The sequence below is a fragment of the Magallana gigas genome, chromosome 2 (assembly GCF_963853765.1).
Source record: "Magallana gigas chromosome 2, xbMagGiga1.1, whole genome shotgun sequence".
Taxonomy (NCBI): domain Eukaryota; kingdom Metazoa; phylum Mollusca; class Bivalvia; order Ostreida; family Ostreidae; genus Magallana; species Magallana gigas.
In genome coordinates, this window is record NC_088854.1 from 9,191,685 (window position 1) to 9,210,467 (window position 18,783).

The 18,783-nt window shown below is 33.3% G+C and overlaps 2 protein-coding genes and 3 long non-coding RNA genes across 5 annotated transcripts; 2 read left to right on the forward strand and 3 right to left on the reverse strand.

The window, feature by feature from the left end:
- Positions 1 to 1,334: 1,334 nt before the first annotated feature.
- LOC105348225 (uncharacterized) lies at positions 1,335 to 2,810 on the reverse strand. The gene is made up of 4 exons (XR_903526.4): positions 2,668 to 2,810; positions 2,207 to 2,276; positions 2,005 to 2,122; positions 1,335 to 1,570 (listed from the first exon to the last, which is right to left on the reverse strand). It is a non-coding gene; the product is annotated as an uncharacterized lncRNA (long non-coding RNA).
- Positions 2,811 to 5,289: 2,479 nt separating this feature from the next.
- LOC105348226 (ATP synthase subunit g, mitochondrial) lies at positions 5,290 to 7,844 on the reverse strand. Its single transcript, XM_011457551.4, has 3 exons — positions 7,685 to 7,844; positions 7,286 to 7,458; positions 5,290 to 5,561 (listed from the first exon to the last, which is right to left on the reverse strand). Exons 1-3 carry the CDS (start codon positions 7,773 to 7,775, stop codon positions 5,385 to 5,387), a joined length of 441 nt encoding a protein of 146 aa, XP_011455853.1. The 5' UTR covers positions 7,776 to 7,844; the 3' UTR covers positions 5,290 to 5,384.
- Positions 7,840 to 11,815, forward strand: LOC105348227 (lathosterol oxidase). The gene is made up of 4 exons (XM_011457553.4): positions 7,840 to 7,939; positions 9,161 to 9,371; positions 9,677 to 9,809; positions 10,092 to 11,815. The coding sequence occupies exons 2-4, from the start codon at positions 9,162 to 9,164 to the stop codon at positions 10,613 to 10,615; spliced, it is 867 nt and encodes a 288-aa protein (XP_011455855.2). The 5' UTR covers positions 7,840 to 7,939; position 9,161; the 3' UTR covers positions 10,616 to 11,815.
- A 1,424-nt stretch (positions 11,816 to 13,239) lies between these two features.
- On the reverse strand, positions 13,240 to 16,626 carry LOC105348229 (uncharacterized). Its single transcript, XR_010710721.1, has 5 exons — positions 16,612 to 16,626; positions 15,685 to 15,771; positions 15,516 to 15,577; positions 15,088 to 15,210; positions 13,240 to 13,416 (listed from the first exon to the last, which is right to left on the reverse strand). It is a non-coding gene; the product is annotated as an uncharacterized lncRNA (long non-coding RNA).
- LOC105348228 (uncharacterized) lies at positions 15,761 to 17,953 on the forward strand. The gene is made up of 3 exons (XR_903527.4): positions 15,761 to 15,900; positions 16,236 to 16,358; positions 17,775 to 17,953. It is a non-coding gene; the product is annotated as an uncharacterized lncRNA (long non-coding RNA).
- The last annotated feature ends 830 nt before the right edge of the window (positions 17,954 to 18,783 follow it).

Sequence of the window (18,783 nt, forward strand, 5' to 3'; positions counted from 1 at the left end):
CAACAAATTATGAAGAATTTGAATTATTCAGAACTTTAGTATGTACTTATCCCCGGCAATGCTCTCAATTTATTATTAATGCTCTAAAACTAAGACAATCAAAATTTTCACGTTGACTTTTAAATATGTAATTTATATAACCAGTGACATATAGGTCCGATGGGCCGGGTGCTATTATCTTGTATTATTGTTTCACTGTATTATTGTAACATGCAAAATGCACATGTCACTATAATAAATGATTTACTTACTTACTTACTTACAATAAAGACATTCTGATATTGTATAAAATGCGGTTCTGTCCCTTGTTAACTCGCAATCAACTAGAAGAGCAAAGAATACTCCATGGTCTCTCGGACACCATAGAGATAAAATACTTGGACAAAAGAGTCCAAAGAGATATCATTGTGAATATGAGAGCTAGCTTTCTAGCAAAAAAAGTATGGAAAAACAGATACATTTAACTTTCTACATAAGAATATAATTTTTCTAAGATGTCTTTTAAAAATATTCCTCTATTTTTATAATTTACATTGTTTATATTTAAATAACAAATACCTGTGATAAAATTAAAGTTAAGCGATATCATAAGAAAGACCGAGGACAACAAATTAGAGTAAAACGGGTTGCTTCAGAAGAAGGGAAATACCCGTGTATATATATGATAAGGGTATCATCAAATCGACAATTAAGTACAGACACAATCAAGTTTAGACAAGACCTAGTACATGGATATTTAAAGGAGACATAAAATACACAGGTTGCACCTGCGGTCACTCGGTGGTTTCCTGAGCCTTTTTTTTTTAACAAATCTGATATTTCAGATTGCCGGACAGCCAAACTGTGTTCCGAATATGATAACAAATGATGTGCTCAAATAGAGCACATCATATTCGGAATCATTGCCACGGCTATGGAAAAAATAATATTACAACAACATTTGTTGTTCGGCCTTTAAATTGAATTGAAGCAACATAGTTTGAACTTTTCGTTAATTTAAGAAGTTAAAATAATTCATTCTATTGCTTATCATTTTGCCATTTATGCGATTGCTTCTCTCCTTTGTAAACAAGGCTTTGTATAATTATGTAACATTGCCATCCAGTGATTAGTTTTGCCCAAGTGAACTCTTATAAACCTGAATGAAACTGCAATCAACCTTAAAAATACTTAATGAATATAGTGGTTCTGACTAACCGTTAAATATCGTTTTACATTAATGAGCAAAAGCGATCTTTTTATACCCCCAATGAACGCCTATGTCATCTAAATGTACCCTAATAACACCAAAATTATTAAAACAACAACCAGACATAAGTCTCTGCAACAACATATGATTTTCGAACTGAATATTTTATTACCAAATGCTCGTATCCATAAATACCTATTACACCAAAATTCAGAAAGTTTTGACAAAATATCAATCTGTAGAACGTGTCACACTCTTTTTACTTGCTGGTTCTTTTGATCTGCGCACCGGTCATCTAGCCATCCTGTGGGGACGATGCCGTCATGTGCTCCACACACGGATACGTATTCTATAACACACTCTCTCCATCGCAGATAAAAACTGGAAGTAAGAGAACACCAATGCTTGCTTTATTGACTGATTTAAGATATGATCAGTTCTGTTTGTGTTTTGTTTCACCGTCAGTCATAGAAGAAACTTTGTAATAGAGTTTGTCCTTGTTTTCTTAACATTACTTGTTACATGTTATTTTGGTCGCACTGAAAATTATCAAAAAGATCGAATTCCATAAAACGCTTCTTTATTGCCTTTTGATTTGCATATAGTTTGACGAATTTGTTTTCATGATTCTAAGATTTAGAAAATATTATTTTTTAGCCATGCAGCAATTTCCGATCAAGCGCCATCTACACAGTACTTGATTTTACAATCCGTTAAGATCAGCTAATTTATTACAAAGTTAGCATTTTTAAGCGTTGAACTTGAAATAGAAAACACTTGAAACACATTTAGTGTATCAGAAACAATAGTCTCACCTGCACATATTCGTTAAAATGTCTTGCAAGGAATGTTTTGCAACTATTTCTGCGCAAGTGCCATACACTGATGTATCATCGCACTCATATCCGGTTTTCGTGGGGACCAACGAAGCTGCTTGATATGAAAAAAAGTTCAAAGAATGAAGAAAAATGAGGCAAGGATTGTAAATGGCAAGAATTGACACAGACCTGCTGCTACCTTCAGAGAGGCTGATAAGGAGTGTAACTGCCGCAATCACTGGTATCCGTATATCCATGTCTTCTTATAGCTTAAATATTAAATCAGTGACATCATTTACGATTTGATTAATTTTTTCGTTTCCAAAGTTTATCAATTAACAAATAAGAAAATGTGAGTAATGTGTTATCACATTTATACACGCGTGCACGTTCCGCCAATTCAATGGCACCGAATTTTATTCGTTAATACGAAGAGAACCACGGTTAGTTTTACTGCATTTAATTTGATGTATAATATTTAGATGGCATAAAACGTTCAGATATTGGCTTGTTGACATTTTCACAATCGCTTTAGATACAAATTCGGTTAATTAATGATACATGTAGTATTATATAATATCCTAAAGTCGAGAAGTTTGTACATTAATAATAATCAGTTTGATTCTTATTTTAAAAAAATACAATATTGACTATACTCACCTACTAGTATGTACTCTCTGTAGTACCTAGTCCGCTGGTCGAGGTGGCATAGACAGCTGAATCCGACAGATAATATGCCCTATGCAGGGGGCACGGCCGCTACCCCCTCGGAGTGGAAGTCCCCCCAACCTCGAGCTCGCACCTGTTGTTTACCGAGACAATCGACCTTGACATTCCATATTTGGTACTGATTTCCAAAACAGTTACAGTGTTCACAAACATTATATTTTGACATCAGTAATTAATGAATATTAAAAATGTGCTTATTTATTGATAAAATATTTAGATAAGACAAAGCTGAACACATAGAGTCTGCTTTTGTAGGGGCAATGAAACAATTACTTCAAAAATATCACTAACAAGAGAAAATAATTAGAAAAATTAACAACCATTTTATAGTTTAAACAACTTTAACATATGGTTGAACAATATAACATGCCATATAATGGGTATAACATGCAGTCAAATTAGGACGACCGATCAATCTTCTGTTGACGTTACTGTATATCATATCATATATAAATGTGTGTATCAGTCATGCTATACAACAAACAAAACCTGGCTGTTGGAATTTCAAACTTAAATCTTTGAATAGGATTTTCAAAGTTATCTTGGAATTTTCAGCTTGAAAGTTGATTTTTCCAACTTTAAAGTTGGAATTTCCCATTTTATTCTCGGAATTTCCAACTTTAATTGTTGGCATTTCCAGTTTCCATCGTGGAATTTCCTACTATGAAGTTGATTTATCCAACTTTAATCTTGGAAATTTCCAACTTAAAAGTTGGAATTTCCAGCTTTAGTCCTAGTTTATTTTTTTTTTCAACTTTAAAGTTGGAGTTTCCAACATTAAACTTGGAATTTCCAACTTTAAAGTTGATATTTCCAACTTTAAAGTTGGTTTTTTTCATTTAAAAGTTGGAATTTTCAACTTGAATCCTGGAAATTTCAACTTTGATTTCTGCTGAACATTATTACCATGCGTTTTTCATTTTCAGACGAATGTCTTTTTATTAAGAGATCATTATCAATGCCATGTATATAAAGGCAGTATCAAAACTCTGACTTTGATCTTCATTGTCTCCTAGTGTACTTCTTTCAAATCCTGTATTTAACTAACGATACCCCCTGTTTTACATATTAAGATAACATTTATTTGATTCAAAATAATTTCTATATTTGATACTGTAGACATTTAAACGTTTTAATTTTCACATATATACAATTATAAGCTTATACACAGTTTGCCTGTGATATAATGTATACTGTTATATCAACAAGAAATTAGTTAAAACAAAAAATTTGGAAATTTTAAGATTAAGATTGGAAAATTCAACTTCAAATTGGAAATTCCAAGATTAAAGATGAAAATTACAACTTTAAAGTTGGAAATTCGTTTCCGTAGTATTTTACTAGAATGCGCAAAAACATGCGCAATGAAAACTAAAGTTGGCTTCCTTAAACTCCTTACGAAGAAGCGCTATTCAAAAGGAAAATGAAAAATGTTTATTTAAAGCTTAAACATATTATTCTTTTCTTCTCTAAATGATAGTTAATGATATCTAATACAGTAATTCAGGATACAATGTAGATCTGATAGTCAAGGAGGCTGGATGGTCAATAAATTAACCATCAGATCTACCTAAAATTTAAGGTACGAAAAAATCATTTTATTTTAATACTTAGTAAAAGGTAATTTTTCTATAGAGCTCTTCTTCTATAGAAGATCAATACAGTCTAAAATTCGCCACAGCCATCCAGTCCTCTTAATTGGTTGACTCTCCAGCCTTCTTTAATTATAAATAATTCGCATTAGAGAAAATTTCACAAGAATGGCCAGAGCATCGTCGTTGCAAATATTTTTGGTTTTTGTACTTGTTAAGGTGCTCCGATCCTCAGCTACAAATTATATTTTTATCTTAAAAACGTTATTTGTCCTTTTAATTTTAAAAATGAAATGAAATTATGGCTGAGGATTGAATATCGATAAATGATCAACATATGCATGGTCGCAAAAATAAGCAGAGCAGCTTTTATTGGGGGAAGAATCTACATGCATTTGCGAATAAACAGCGAAAATCTTTTCCTTTATTTATTTTAGCAGGAAACATTCGCCACAATGGAGCTCTCCTTTCGCGCGATTTTTTTTATACGCCATTAAAATATTATTCAAAGCCTCTGTGGAGTCATTGAGATTCACAACCACGCAAGCCACGGTTTTTCGGTCCTTGCCATTTCCCAGTAAATGGAGAGCAGAGTGAGCTGAAAAACCATTGGCTTGCGAAGATGTGATTCATAGATACCGTTTTCCATGGTTATTTTTATAGGTTTGTCAGGCTTTCTTTGTATATTCCTTGTATAAAACTTAGGAAACTCCTGTGGTTTATAATTTACAATTTAAATTCTTGGCTGAAGGTTTCTACAAATTATTACAATGTTGACTAAATAGTCCATAAAATTATTACGCTTATTTTGATGATGATCATAGACAATTTTTTCTACACAGTTTAAGTTTACAAGGAACCGTAATATGTAACATACTTGCTGCCTCAAATCAGCTTCAACCTTATAATGACTTTTGTACTCCAATTGAAATTAAAAAAAAAAAAAAGGAGAAAAGTTCAGTTTGTTTCACATACACTTTTTAATCAATATTTTCTAACAAACATCACATTTTTGCATGTTGTGTGGTATTTTTAAAGTCACTTTAGTTGTAACGTTCAATTAGCTTTCGCTCTCTCAGCATCCATTTTTTTAATGTCCTCTTCTGTAAACATTTCAGTATCTCCGTAAGCACCAGGGATTTTATAACCACCCCAGCATCTACGGCCGATCACTTCACCCACGACAAAAAAGACGGCAACATCAGCTACCAGGAGTGATTTACAAAGGGCTTCCTGGCAAAAAAACACAACAAAACAATGAATTAGCTTTGTGAAATTATACCGTACACTCATTATATTGCTAGTAGATTGTAACATGTATTGCTAAGTTATTGTTCATGTATAATACAAACTGAGGGGAAATATATCTAAAGAAAATTTTATGTGTTATTTTAATAAGCATTTTAACTGCATATAATTAAAATCACACAATCTCTAAATATATGTTATGCAAGTGGATGTGCCCAGGTGGTTCAAGTCAATGAACACTTTCTTTGTTATACCACTGGACATCACTTTCCATTTATAATTATGAACCCTCAAATCAGACTACTTTTTTGAAAATGTTGGCAAGGTATATAATATATGACTGATAGAATGTACATGTACAATACTAGGAAACCTGCTAAGTCATAGTGTCTATTACATTTGTTTGAAAATATAATGTTCCTACAATCACACGATTTAAATAAATGTACTACATGTATCTATATAAAATCTAGCATGACCCATCAGCAGCAGTTTTAATAACAAGTGATCTGATCAGATAATCTGGCATAGACCAATATAAATTGTTCAGGATAAAGAAGTAGTTTAATATGACAACATTTATCATCAGCTGGTTACAATTGCTTTCAAATTTATCTTGTGTTTACTTGTAGCACCAGAACCGCATGTGTTAACTGAATACTACACGTATAGCCTGTCAGGGTAGACATATCACCAAAATATCTAAACATATGTAAGTGGAAAAAAGATCCATTGATTGTTAAAGGATGCATCTTTAATTATCCTTTCTTGAACATTAGTCATCATCAAAAACATCTCATTGATCAAGCAACCATTTCAACACCAATTCAGTGGGATTTCAGATATTCATAATTTCTGTTGCCAAGGGGGTAGACTTGATGTAGAAAAAAACATTGCCTATTCTCTGTCCCAAAATGTCCTGGACCTCAGATTACATTTAGCTGAGTATTTGATATTTATAAATACCACTGGGTCAAAAGATTCACTACAATGAAAAATTTCAAGATTTTGTTGATGAAATATCCCCTCTATATATATGTTTTTCGGTTGTAGAAAAAAGCTTAATAAAAAAGATCTAAGGAGATTTTGTAATGCAAACAAAATTAAAATATGAAATTGTTTTAAAAAGGGGAAAGTTATTCCAAGATATTGATGAGGAAAAAAGATGTCAGCTTTTCACATTTAATATCTGTGCGAGAAATACTTCATCATTCTAGTCAATCCTCAGGGTGACAAGTCAATGACTGAAGAAAACTTGGGTCCCCCCCCCAATTAGTTTTCAGTTGTACTTATTTGACAGATATGTGTCTTTTTAATAAAAATAGTGAAAAAAGTGACAAAGACATTTAATCGGAACAGAGATAAGTGAGGTACTATACTCTGTCCCAAGATATTCTGGATTTACATTTGCCTTAATTGCTTGATATTTATAAATACCTCAGGGTTCAAACAATGTTCATTCAAAAGTATGAAAAATTTCCAAGATTTCTCAGTCGAAACGCCCCTGTTAGCTTATCAGGTTTCAGTACAATGCTAAAAACTGTGATGTCTATGGGCCCTTTCAACTATTTCAATTGCACTTCTTTCACGGGAATGTGTATTTTCATTAAAAATCGTCCAAATGTGCTACATAAATATCTTGGGACAGACTATAGTTACACTGTAGGCCTAATAAAATATAATAAATCAGTACAAAATATTTTCCTTACTTTGACATTCATGTTAGCAATTTTTTGGCCGCTCATTTTAAATGGAAGGTCCAAGAATTTGGCGATGCTTTCTTTAGCCTCTATTGGGTTTGGTGGAGCAAGCTCTGTTTTGAAGTAAAGAGCAAGCATCTGCATGCGGCTCATGCTCTGCCCGTTGGCCTGACAAACCGCAACTAAATTTAAAGAAGAAAATTAAATTAAAAAATCTGACACATCAACGCTGTTACCGAACTATTAGGATAACTTTAATAAATAGACATAAATAACATAAAATGTTGTGTATGTAGGTAAGCATGTTGATTCTCCAGGTGATGACACTGAACATTGGTGTAAATCATTCATTATATGTAAATTTTTTAATGTCTCACATATTTAGATTAGTTATTTCTGATTTAATACCTTTGTTGATGTGGTCTCTCCATGCTATTGTGGCATACTTTTTAACAAAATCGGTACTTCTTTGCACGAAACCCGTCAACCGAGCCGCCATGTTTGACCTTCAGTGAGTCAACCTAAAACAAGTCGTTCATAGAAATGTCGAACACTATGTACGAGTTATTTAATTTTAAGTTGCGAAATCATTACTTTAGACGTTTAGTGATAGTGAATGCTGTTAATATTTAGTTCTGTTTAGCAGTTTTCGATTTTTAAAAGGTAAAGTAAACCCTTTTAATCTTAAGTAATATTCTATCAGTTTAAGGTTAAAGGTGTAGTTACATGTAGGCCTACCGGTGAATAGGTAAGTGCATACAAGAACCGTTTAAACATTAGGTACAGTTAATGGCGAGATGATGATGATGGTAATATGTAGGCCTTATTTCTTTTTTGTATTTATTAATGTAGCTGGCTTGTTTTGAATCAAGATGGTCTATATTTTTGTACCATTTCAAAGTTGGGACACTTTAGAATTCTACAAATATAGTAGCTGGAACTGTAAATATAGTAGCTATAGTTTGCTGGATGATGTAAGAAACAAAGTCCACATCAGTGGAGTAAACATTCAGAATGATGGATGGCATCATTTAATGCATACAGGGCACAGAGTATCTCATATCATTAAAATGACTTTTTAAATTGTGTTCATTTAACATTTATTTGTATTAATGTTAAGCATTTAGGAAACAAATTGCATTTGATTTTTCTAATTTTAAAATGATGGTACGTCTTAAAACACGTTTATTACATATATTCATTTTATATTTACATTTTCCAGTGTCTTTGCCTGTGATAACACTACGTATCGATTTTGTACTATATAACCCATAATACAAAAGACGCCAAATTGAGGCGCCAGCGGGGTTTGCTTATTCATATTAAAATATTTAATCGTACGATGGCTTAAAATTATATAAATATAAGTAATAAGGAATCATTCTTTGAGTATTATTAGGTGATAATTTCGGTCGGGGCGAGATCAAATCTATCATAAAGCCCTTCGGGCTTTATTGGATTTGATCACGCCCCGACCGAAATTATCACCTCATAATACTCAAAGAATGAGTCCTTATTCCTTATACATGTTCTGTTGTGAAATAGTTAAAAGAGTTGAACTTTGATATCTTGAACACTGATTGATTACAATGGATATGTCAAAGTGATTTTTTAAGTCCCAAACACTCATTTTTTCAGTATTTTACCCTCTATAACTCGAATACTTGGATATCTCAAAGTTTTTAAACAGTCCCATCTAGTTTCATATTCGCTAGCCAAGAGTTTTCGGTCCACTTTGCTCCCTGCTCATGGGGAGCGAAGTGGACCAAAAAGCCTTGGCTAGCGAAGATGATCTAGTTTGTGATAACAAAGTTTGACTGTGCATCTATTTTAGAATGATAAATTAACAATGCAGAATCAATAAGTTTTTCCACTTTCACTTAGAATGGACATAGTGCTGGGCTATGCTGACAGGTTTGTCCTTACCCCATATGTTTACCCCTCTACATGGACAGAGGATGACCCTCTCCGACAGATTCTTAGTCTCCTGCTGATTACAAACATTGGGGGATATATCCTGTATTTCATGACGGCCACCATCAACTATTTCACTATATTTGATTCCCGCTTGATGAAACACCCGTTATTTTTAAAGGTAAAATGATTGAAAATCATGTACATACATACATACATATATATTTCAAAAATGTATGACTCTGAATAATTTTCATTTTTTCGAGATCGTAGTTTAATAATTATAAAGTTTTCTAACATTCACTGCCAGTTTAAGAGATCGACCAGTTCAAAATTCCAGTATATCACTATTGACCAGCAACTCAATTGATCGACTGTTATTAATTACGTATCTAAATAGTTCAGACAAATGAAAAGACACACAGAATAGACATAAATACTAAATACTTGATAAAAAGATTAAAGTTGTGTTGTATTTGGTTTCAGAACCAAGTGAGACTTGAGATATTATACACAGTTAAATCTGTGCCCCTTATGTCCATCCCCACTGTGGCCTTATTCTTCATTGAGGTCAGAGGTTACAGTAAATTGTATGATGCAGTGCCCAACTCCTTGAGTGGTAAGAACTCTCTGTCATCAAAACTAAATATGTGTAGTAAATTAAATACATGCATTGTTCAGTTGCTTTAAAAGATGAGAAATTGAATTGCATTTCTACAATTTCTAGACAAAATAATTTGAAATAGAATTTTGAACTGTTTCTTATCTAAGGAAAGATTTTATAATGTAAATTGCTTTTTGATTTAATAGGTATAAAAATTGGTGTTGATGATTTATGTTAAAAGCAATAATATTTCTAGGGTTTTTTTTGAGTGAAGCGCAACAAGGTTTTGTTTTTCAGACTGGTGTAACATTCTGCTCAGCGTTGTGAGTTTCATCGTGTTCACTGATGCCTGTATTTACTGGATCCACCGCTTCCTTCACCACAAACTTATATACAAATACATCCACAAAGACCACCACCGCTGGAAGGTCCCCACACCATTCGCTTCCCATGCTTTTCACCCCCTAGATGGATTTCTCCAAAGTTGTCCGTACCATATCTATCCCTTTCTGTTTCCGCTACACAAATGGACCTACCTGTGTCTGTTTGTGTTTGTGAACATTTGGACGGTGTCTATCCATGACGGTGACTACAGAGTGCCCCTCCCCTTGGAACCGTTCATCAATGGCTCCGCCCACCACACCGATCACCACCTGTTCTACAACTATAACTATGGCCAGTTTTTCACTCTGTGGGACAGAATTGGGGGCTCCTTCAGGCACCCCAGTTCACTGGAGGGCTGTGGTCCCATTCAAGATATACTCAAGAAAGAGAACTCCAATGGGACAACATCTAAAGGCAAGTTGAAAAAAGAGGAATGAAAGGAAATGTACAATATTAATGTTCATATAAAGTTTTGGAATGAATGTATGGAAATAAGCTTGATATTTTCTAACTGATATTGTCGTGTTATTTTTGTAACTTTGTTTTTGCTTTTTTGATGATGAATTGTTTTTGATTTATGGAGACTTGAAGAAAATTATGTACTACAAAAGCAGATGTTCCATCACTATTTTACTGTTTTCTACTGAAATGATCAAATTTAAGATAGAAATATGATGCTTACATTAACAAGTATTTATAAGAATAGATATGATGATTGTGTAAGTGCAATGTTTTTTTTACTCTGATTTGTTTGTAAGTCACACAAGTTAAAGATTCTCAGTTAATGCCGAACTCCTGTGATTTTTAATGAATAATTGTGATTGCAATATGTTCACTTCTTGATTTCTCTCATGTAAGTTTTTCTTTTATTTTTGACATAATGTAGTTTATTTCACATACATTGTATTACCATGCAATAATGAAAGGTAGTGCATATGCTGTACACTTTGATATGAAATTACTTTATTTTTTTATCTGTCAGAAAACACAAACTATACATACCGGATGTATATAATTGAGTTAACCTTTATACATTTTTTTTTACTGAAACTCAACTTATCTATTTTTAATAATTTTTTGTTTTATTGTGCCATAGACAGTTTGAATGGTACCATGTTGATTATATTATAATATAATAATATGCAAACAAACAAAAAGTCAGTGATACAAGTATACACATTACATTTTATTAAATGGCTATACAAATATATTTTCAAGACTTAAAAATGTTCCAAGCCTAGCGGTGAACCTAGATTTAACCTCAGGGCTGCATATTTTCACCTGTGTCTGTTATTTATTAATAATTAATTAATCTAAATATCAACAGTATTTTTAAATGTGATCTTGGCCCAGCGGTAAACTTAGACTGCATATAATTAATTAATCTGAATATCAACAGTTTTTAAACATGTGAAATCCTAGATATGATTATACATATGTCAAGTATTTGTTATTCTATTTAAACAAATTTAAGTTTGTTAAAATTGATGATATAAAGAATTATGAATGCCTTTATTGGCATTGCCTGCACCACTTAGTTAGTGTTCAAACTTACCAAAAACTGTGTACATTTATTTTAACACTACATATTTACCAACATGGGTAAAACTAATTATTGATATTCTTTTATATTATAGTAACATGGGTAAAACTAATTATTGATATTCTTTTATATTATAGTATTAAACTATTTGTTCATTTTCAGTCATCCATGTTTAGTAGGTTATTGTGGAATTTTATCAGTTTTGCATAGCTGATATTGATTATTTAGTCATTGAATCAATATTGTTAAATAGAGCAGGAATTCACAGAGCAGGAATTCACAGAGTACTGTCTAGATTTGGGTATTTGTTGCAATAACTGACTGAACTCAACTAATCCAGGGTAGCACTAAAGTACTTACTCTGATTATACCTAAAACAATGACTTGTTTTTGTATGTTTGTTTTTTGTCATTGGCATAATGGCAGGATTATCTTAAGTAAAGATATTCTATCCATTGCATTGTCATTAACCTCAATGTAAACAAGTTCATTTATTTTTAGAATCTTTATTTGTACTTTATGTTGTTGTCTTTGTTTGTTTGTTATTTTTTGATTTTACATTCCATATATATACAATTTTAAAATTAAACCAATCAATGTACTTTAGTGTATTGAAGAGTGTGAATAGTGTTTTTAGTTTTTGTGTTGAATTTTTGTTTGTTTGAGTGCTTATTTAAGCATGCATGTTCTTTTAATTCTGCAAGTTAACTTGTGTATTTGTGCCTCTTTTCATTGTAACCATTCTAGAAGAATATTTATCTTTTAGACCAGTGGTTAATAAGACAAAGATTATCTGTTGATGAGACAAGGATTATACAGTAAAACTTTGTTATTTCAAACTAGATGGCACTGTTTAAAAACTTCGAGATATCCGAGTATTCTAGACACCAAGGATAAAATACTTAAAAAATAAGTGGTTGTGACTTACAAATCACTTTGACATATCCATTGTGTTTGAGATATCAAAGTTCAATTGTATCTGTTGATTTGACAAAGATTATATCTGTTGATGTTACAAAGATTATCTGTTGCTACAAGTCCACATGTTTTTCCAGGATATCTGTGATATGATTCAATAATAAATTCTAGAAGTAATGAGGAGTTCTGTTTTCTTATTGTGATAAAAATATCATTTCCAACTATACGCTTATATAAAACAAAACCATAAAAAGGCGATGAAGAAATTATGACATATTTTAATCAGTGTTTGCAGCCCTGTATCTGGAGGGACAAATAGCTAACTTCTAAAGGGGATAAAGAAAACAAAACAGTGGAACAGGTGCATGCGTAATGCAATACAATTAATGTTCGTAGAAATAAGACCAACATCTTACATGTTTTTTTGACTTTATTAATACATTTAAGATATTTGAGAATCAGATTGATGCATACCAAGGAACAATTAGTTATGTACTTGCGTAAAAGTTTTGTTAGACTGAAGAGAAACGTATATAACCCAACATCTAATATTTGGGAAAAGGAATCGTTATAAGTGAACAAAGTCAAGAACTCCGAAAAAATTGTTCAGTTGTTTAATCTGATGACGAAATCTGTAACATATGATTCACTACTATCGCTTGTAGATGTTGAAGGTATACATGTATTAATTGTCACATCGACATTTCTGGTTGATACACTTCCATTCTGTGGTGCAGGTATAGGAATGGCGGTCACAGTCTCCTTTATCCAAACAATCTACAACAAATCAAGGCTATTGTAAAGGAATCCGGATAAAATATACAGAATCATCGCTACTTGAGCAACCGAGCACAGCGATGAATGTATACTTGATTGATTGCATGTTGTGCTACGTTCCTTTCGAGTACATTGTTTTCAAATTCAGACGTCAGTTCCGGTGGCGCTCCAGGTATGTAATGGTTTTTATCGTGCCAGAACCTCTGATAAGGTAAATGACTTATGGAGGGTAGACACCTAGTTATAGAAATCCAAATTTAGCCTAATATATGTATTTCGTCCATAACCGCAAAAGGCATCGTCGCAAACCATGGCCGATATGTACGATCCTCTCCCATCTGAGAGAGCGATACGGACCCCGAACCATGGCTTAAGACGATGCTCAGTTATAATTTGGGGTCTTTAGTTACAGAGAAAATCCACTTGACTAGCAATGAAAATGAAAACTTTTGTACTCAGATGAAGAGACACGTAGCATCGTCTTTGAAAGTAGGGGGGGGGGGAGTGGCACACTCAACCAAAAACTCTTGACAAGCATGAAAAAGCCTCTTCCCAAAATCCTCGAAAATCCGAAGGGGGGGGGGGTATAACGCAAACTTCTATATTACTGTTTATTTCCTTATATATTTTCAATTCAATTTTTTACATGGCCCCATAAATAAAGGAGGGGGGGGGGCAACTTCATGTTCATTCATTTCTTTATATGTAAATTTAAGAAAAAATCTTTCCTGCGCCAACAAGTTGGCGGGGGGGGGGGGGGGGGAGAGGCTGTGTGTTTGCCCCCCCCCCCCCCCCCCACCTCCTCATGCTACGTGCCTGATGTATAATCCTGATCACATGTGTATGCACTTTTAATTCTTGCTGACAAAGCCTGTTCTAGAACTTTGACTATTATTACTTAATCATGAAGCGTCAGGTCCAGATATCAATGTAGTCAAGTAGATATGTTGTAATATTGCTCCGTTTTTGGCGCACATGATCCAACTTTAGACAAAATTAAACACCTGTGTTCTAAAAAGGGACATCTATTCTAGTAATAAGCCCGTCCTTTGGTATTTTCTCAGACAAAACTGTGGGATACTCATACAACTGCCTTTGGAGACATGCACTAAAAATAGTTTCCCGGAAATATGTTACCCAAAAAGGCAAACGTTTAAGACTAAACGAACCTTTAAAAAATGAAAAAAAGTATTACATTGTTTGATCTTGTAATACTAGACAATGTTTAATAGTTACAATAAGGTTTGATATATTCTTCAATTCCAAAGTATAGAATATTTCCATTGATAAGGCCAAAGAGAACATTGTCGATGGACTGACTGCCTTAATGCACGAGTGTTTATATCACATCGAAACCGATGGATTTGGATTTTAACATTGTCGACATTGTATTTTGCATAATTTAATTGGTTATGGGCTCTAGATAAATAAGACATGATGAGAATGGTGGATTTGGAAACATCTATTATATTTTGTAAAATACTACTGCTGGCCGCGCCCTGAGGCCACGACTTCACAGTTTTAGACCCCTGGGTGAGGGTCACGAGGATGTCAATTTCGGTTTCCTTCTTCCAACATACAACATTTTGTCCCGATTTAATTGCTATGTAGTATTCAAAAAGAAAATTTTCAAAAGTTACACAAACAACATAGACAATGTAATTTACTCACGAATATCGTAGGGTGGGAGCGAGCAGGTACAGATGCCGTGGACACACTCCAGGTTGGTGTGGTGGTTACAGACCGTGTCTATACAGCCACCGACCACCGTACAGTCCTCGGCCCTCGGCGCACCTGTCAATCATAAAACGGCGCGGTACGTAAAATATCTGCAGTTTTGTTCGGAAATAGATCTATTTCATTATTTCTTCTTATGTGGAAAGGTGTGTTGTAATAGTTTACACGACGTCAATTTTACAAAAAGCCAACAAAACAATACCAATCTTTCGTTACAGTTTCAAATAACATATAATGTACCCCCCCCCCCCCCCCCCAAAAAAAAAACAAAAAACAACAACCCGTAAAAACCGCGAACTATACAAAGATGAAAAAGATATAATCAAGTAATTAAAATTTACAAACGAATCAGAATACTTTACCAATTAATGCAGCAACGACAAAAGTACACAAAAGGATAGTCTTCATTTTCCTGGAGAGAATTCTGAAAAAAGTAATTGTTAAACAATTGATCTTGATATTTTTTTTACATGACATCAATTCAAAATTCAAAAATAGATAAGGGAGCACTAAGAACCATCGATTACGTACCGTCTGTGTGGTGTCCCAAAAAGTACTGCTTCAGAACTGGAGCAATGACCAGGGATTAATTGGTTTCTAGGTAGGACGGTGGTCTGACTGGGAGAAAGGTCGAGTTAACTTGATAAGGGGATACCATTCCGTGCTTTTCAGTATTTGAACTTTTGCTTTACCTAGTTACGCCGGCCATGGGAATGTTGAAAGCTATTCTTTTTGTCTCACTTTTCGGTATGTATACTATTATTTTCAGTCATATTCCATGTCCATTGTTACTGTTAGTGAAACTTTTGGAAATGAGTGTCTTCTTTTGAAACTATACGCTCTTGATGATATAGATAATCTTACTTATAATTAAACCAGCTTTTCGTTGACCGAATGATATTATTAAGTAGCAACATAACTGAAGGTAGCTCATCACACCCATTTATTACTATATTGAATCTTGATGAATACTAGTATATGTTGTTTTTACGTCTCTCTCTCTCTCTCTCTCTCTCTCTCTCTCTCTCTCTCTCTCTCTCTCTCTCTCTTTCACGTGTATGGACATTATTTATTTTGTGTAGGTCTCTTTGCGGGAGAATCTTGTGTCAGCAAGTATGACTGCATTGATGTTGGATGTGTCCATCACACAACGGTGACGTGTGATAACAACCTGTGCACCTGTACACCGATAACCGATGTTTACAGTAAGTATGCAGCTTCAGATATGGTCGAGTTCACAGTGAATATACAGCATCAGATATGGCCGAGTTTACAGTGAATAAATATCATCAGATATGATCGAGTTTACAGTAAGTATACAGCATCAGATATGGTCGGTGTGTACAGTAAGTATACAGTATCAGATATGGCCGAGTTTACAGTAAGTATACAGGATAAGACACCGGTATTACCAATATATATAAATGATATACAGCATCAGATATATAAAATATTTACTTGTTTACCAATACCTGGGTGTGTCAATCAAACTACAGTGACTTGTAATACCAATCTGTGTATCTATTCACCGATAACCGATATTTACAGTGAGTATACAAGCTCAGATAAGTGTATTTGTATACCAGAGACCAAAATGTTTACTAAATCATTGACAGTATGCAAGCAACAGATAATTGTATGTTTATTCAAATAATAAGTGAATATAAAACATGTATACATATATGTAAATGGTTACATTGTGTATACACCAATAGATAAGCATGTAAAACATGTATGCCAATAATTCATGTTTACAGATATGTGTACCATGCAGATATGCGTATATTTACATGTTCACTGATTACAATGAATTGACCGCTATGTACATATATATTTATTTATAACTACACTGATAATTGTTGTTTACGGTGTATACAGCAACAGCTGTGTATATATTTACATGTAAACTGAAAATCCTAGTTAACAGTGAGTATACAACTACAACTACAATAATAGCCGGTGTATATACAGCGACATCTTTATTGCTTAAAACACTAGTAACTGAAGTTTACTGTGAGTTTACAGCAATGAAATAACAAATGTATTTACATGTACATGTACGCCAAAACCCAATGTGTACTGTCATAATTCAGCAGTGAAAATATCTACGTTATACCAATGTTTACGGAATAAACTGGATGAACTTATATTTTCACCTGCATACTATTTACGTTTACAGCACGTATACAACAAAGTACATATTTATTGTTTTATTAATTACTTATGGTATCACTTTTGTATAGGGGTTTTCACATAGTAATTTTACAGCAAACTATCCACAAATCTACACACCAAAAACATGATAGAGGTTTCCCACTGAAATATAGTATACAGCGACTGTGCCTTCAGCCCTTTGTGTATACTAGTATATCAAATTGATGTTTTAGGTCTTAAAATGAATGTCTTCTAGATTTTGTTGCTCAGCCTACATGTAGATAAAAGGCTAAAGGCAAAGTTTTTATTGTAATAGAATAAAATATATTTGGGCCAATTTTGGATGGATTGTCAATTTTGTGAAGGTTCGCGGGGATGGATACAGAAATAAAGTATTTGCGTAAATACATACAATTTGACTTAAAAGTTCTATGTAAATCTTAACAAAGTACCCTCTTATATTTTAGGATGCCTGACCCCATCTGATTGTAAAAGGCACATCCACGTGTGTTCTACTGCGTGGGAATGCATACAGCAGCAATGCCGCTGTAAATGAGTGTGTCTGTCTGTGACTGTAAATCCTGTATATCCTGTAATGTTTTCACCTTGAATTGCTCATTAAACAAAATAAATTTTTGAGACCTGACATTTCAACACTTTGTTAAAAAAGTAAAATTGCTATATACATGTAGATGCTTCATTATGAGGATCTACTCAACAACGTCTTGATTAGACCAAAAAAGAAGTGAATTTAAATGGAAGTAAAACATCGCAAACACCTTTATAAAGCAAATACGATGAATAAGTCAAAAATAATACAATGGAGTTCTTCTAGTGCACTGTGATTTACATAAAGCTCCTTTATATAAAAAAATTAATACTAGTATCATTCTTAAAAATGGAGACGCATGATAATGGCCATATTCAGATTATCATCGTATCGCATTGTTTATCAATCACCTGCAGTCTAAAGCGCAGGTATAAACATTACATAAAAATTAAACAGTAAAATAGTATAGCTCTGAGATAATGCAGTGATTTCTGTCACGTCAGCAATCTCTTATCTTAGCCTTTATCAAACATCACCATTCTGGTGTGCGTAAAATATCCATAATAATCACTTGATTTTAAAAATAAGATAAAGGGGTGATACAATAAATTATTTAAACAATAAAATGCTCTCTTTGGTGATTTATACAGGATATGAAGAAGGCGAAATTTCGTTAGCGGGTTATGTAATTTTTTTTGATTTTTTTTGCAATGATCGCTCCCTTCCTAACCTGCATGAACCACCAAAGAAAGCATTTTATTGTTTATATATTTACATCTTTCTTTTAACAAATTAACAAGCTGATCGTAAAAATTACGAAAATTAATTAAATTATGATTAACGTACATTATATCACATTAAAAAAACAGCCAAATCATCACCTATGTAAATTTAAGTCTGACATCATCATGATTATTTCGTGCAGT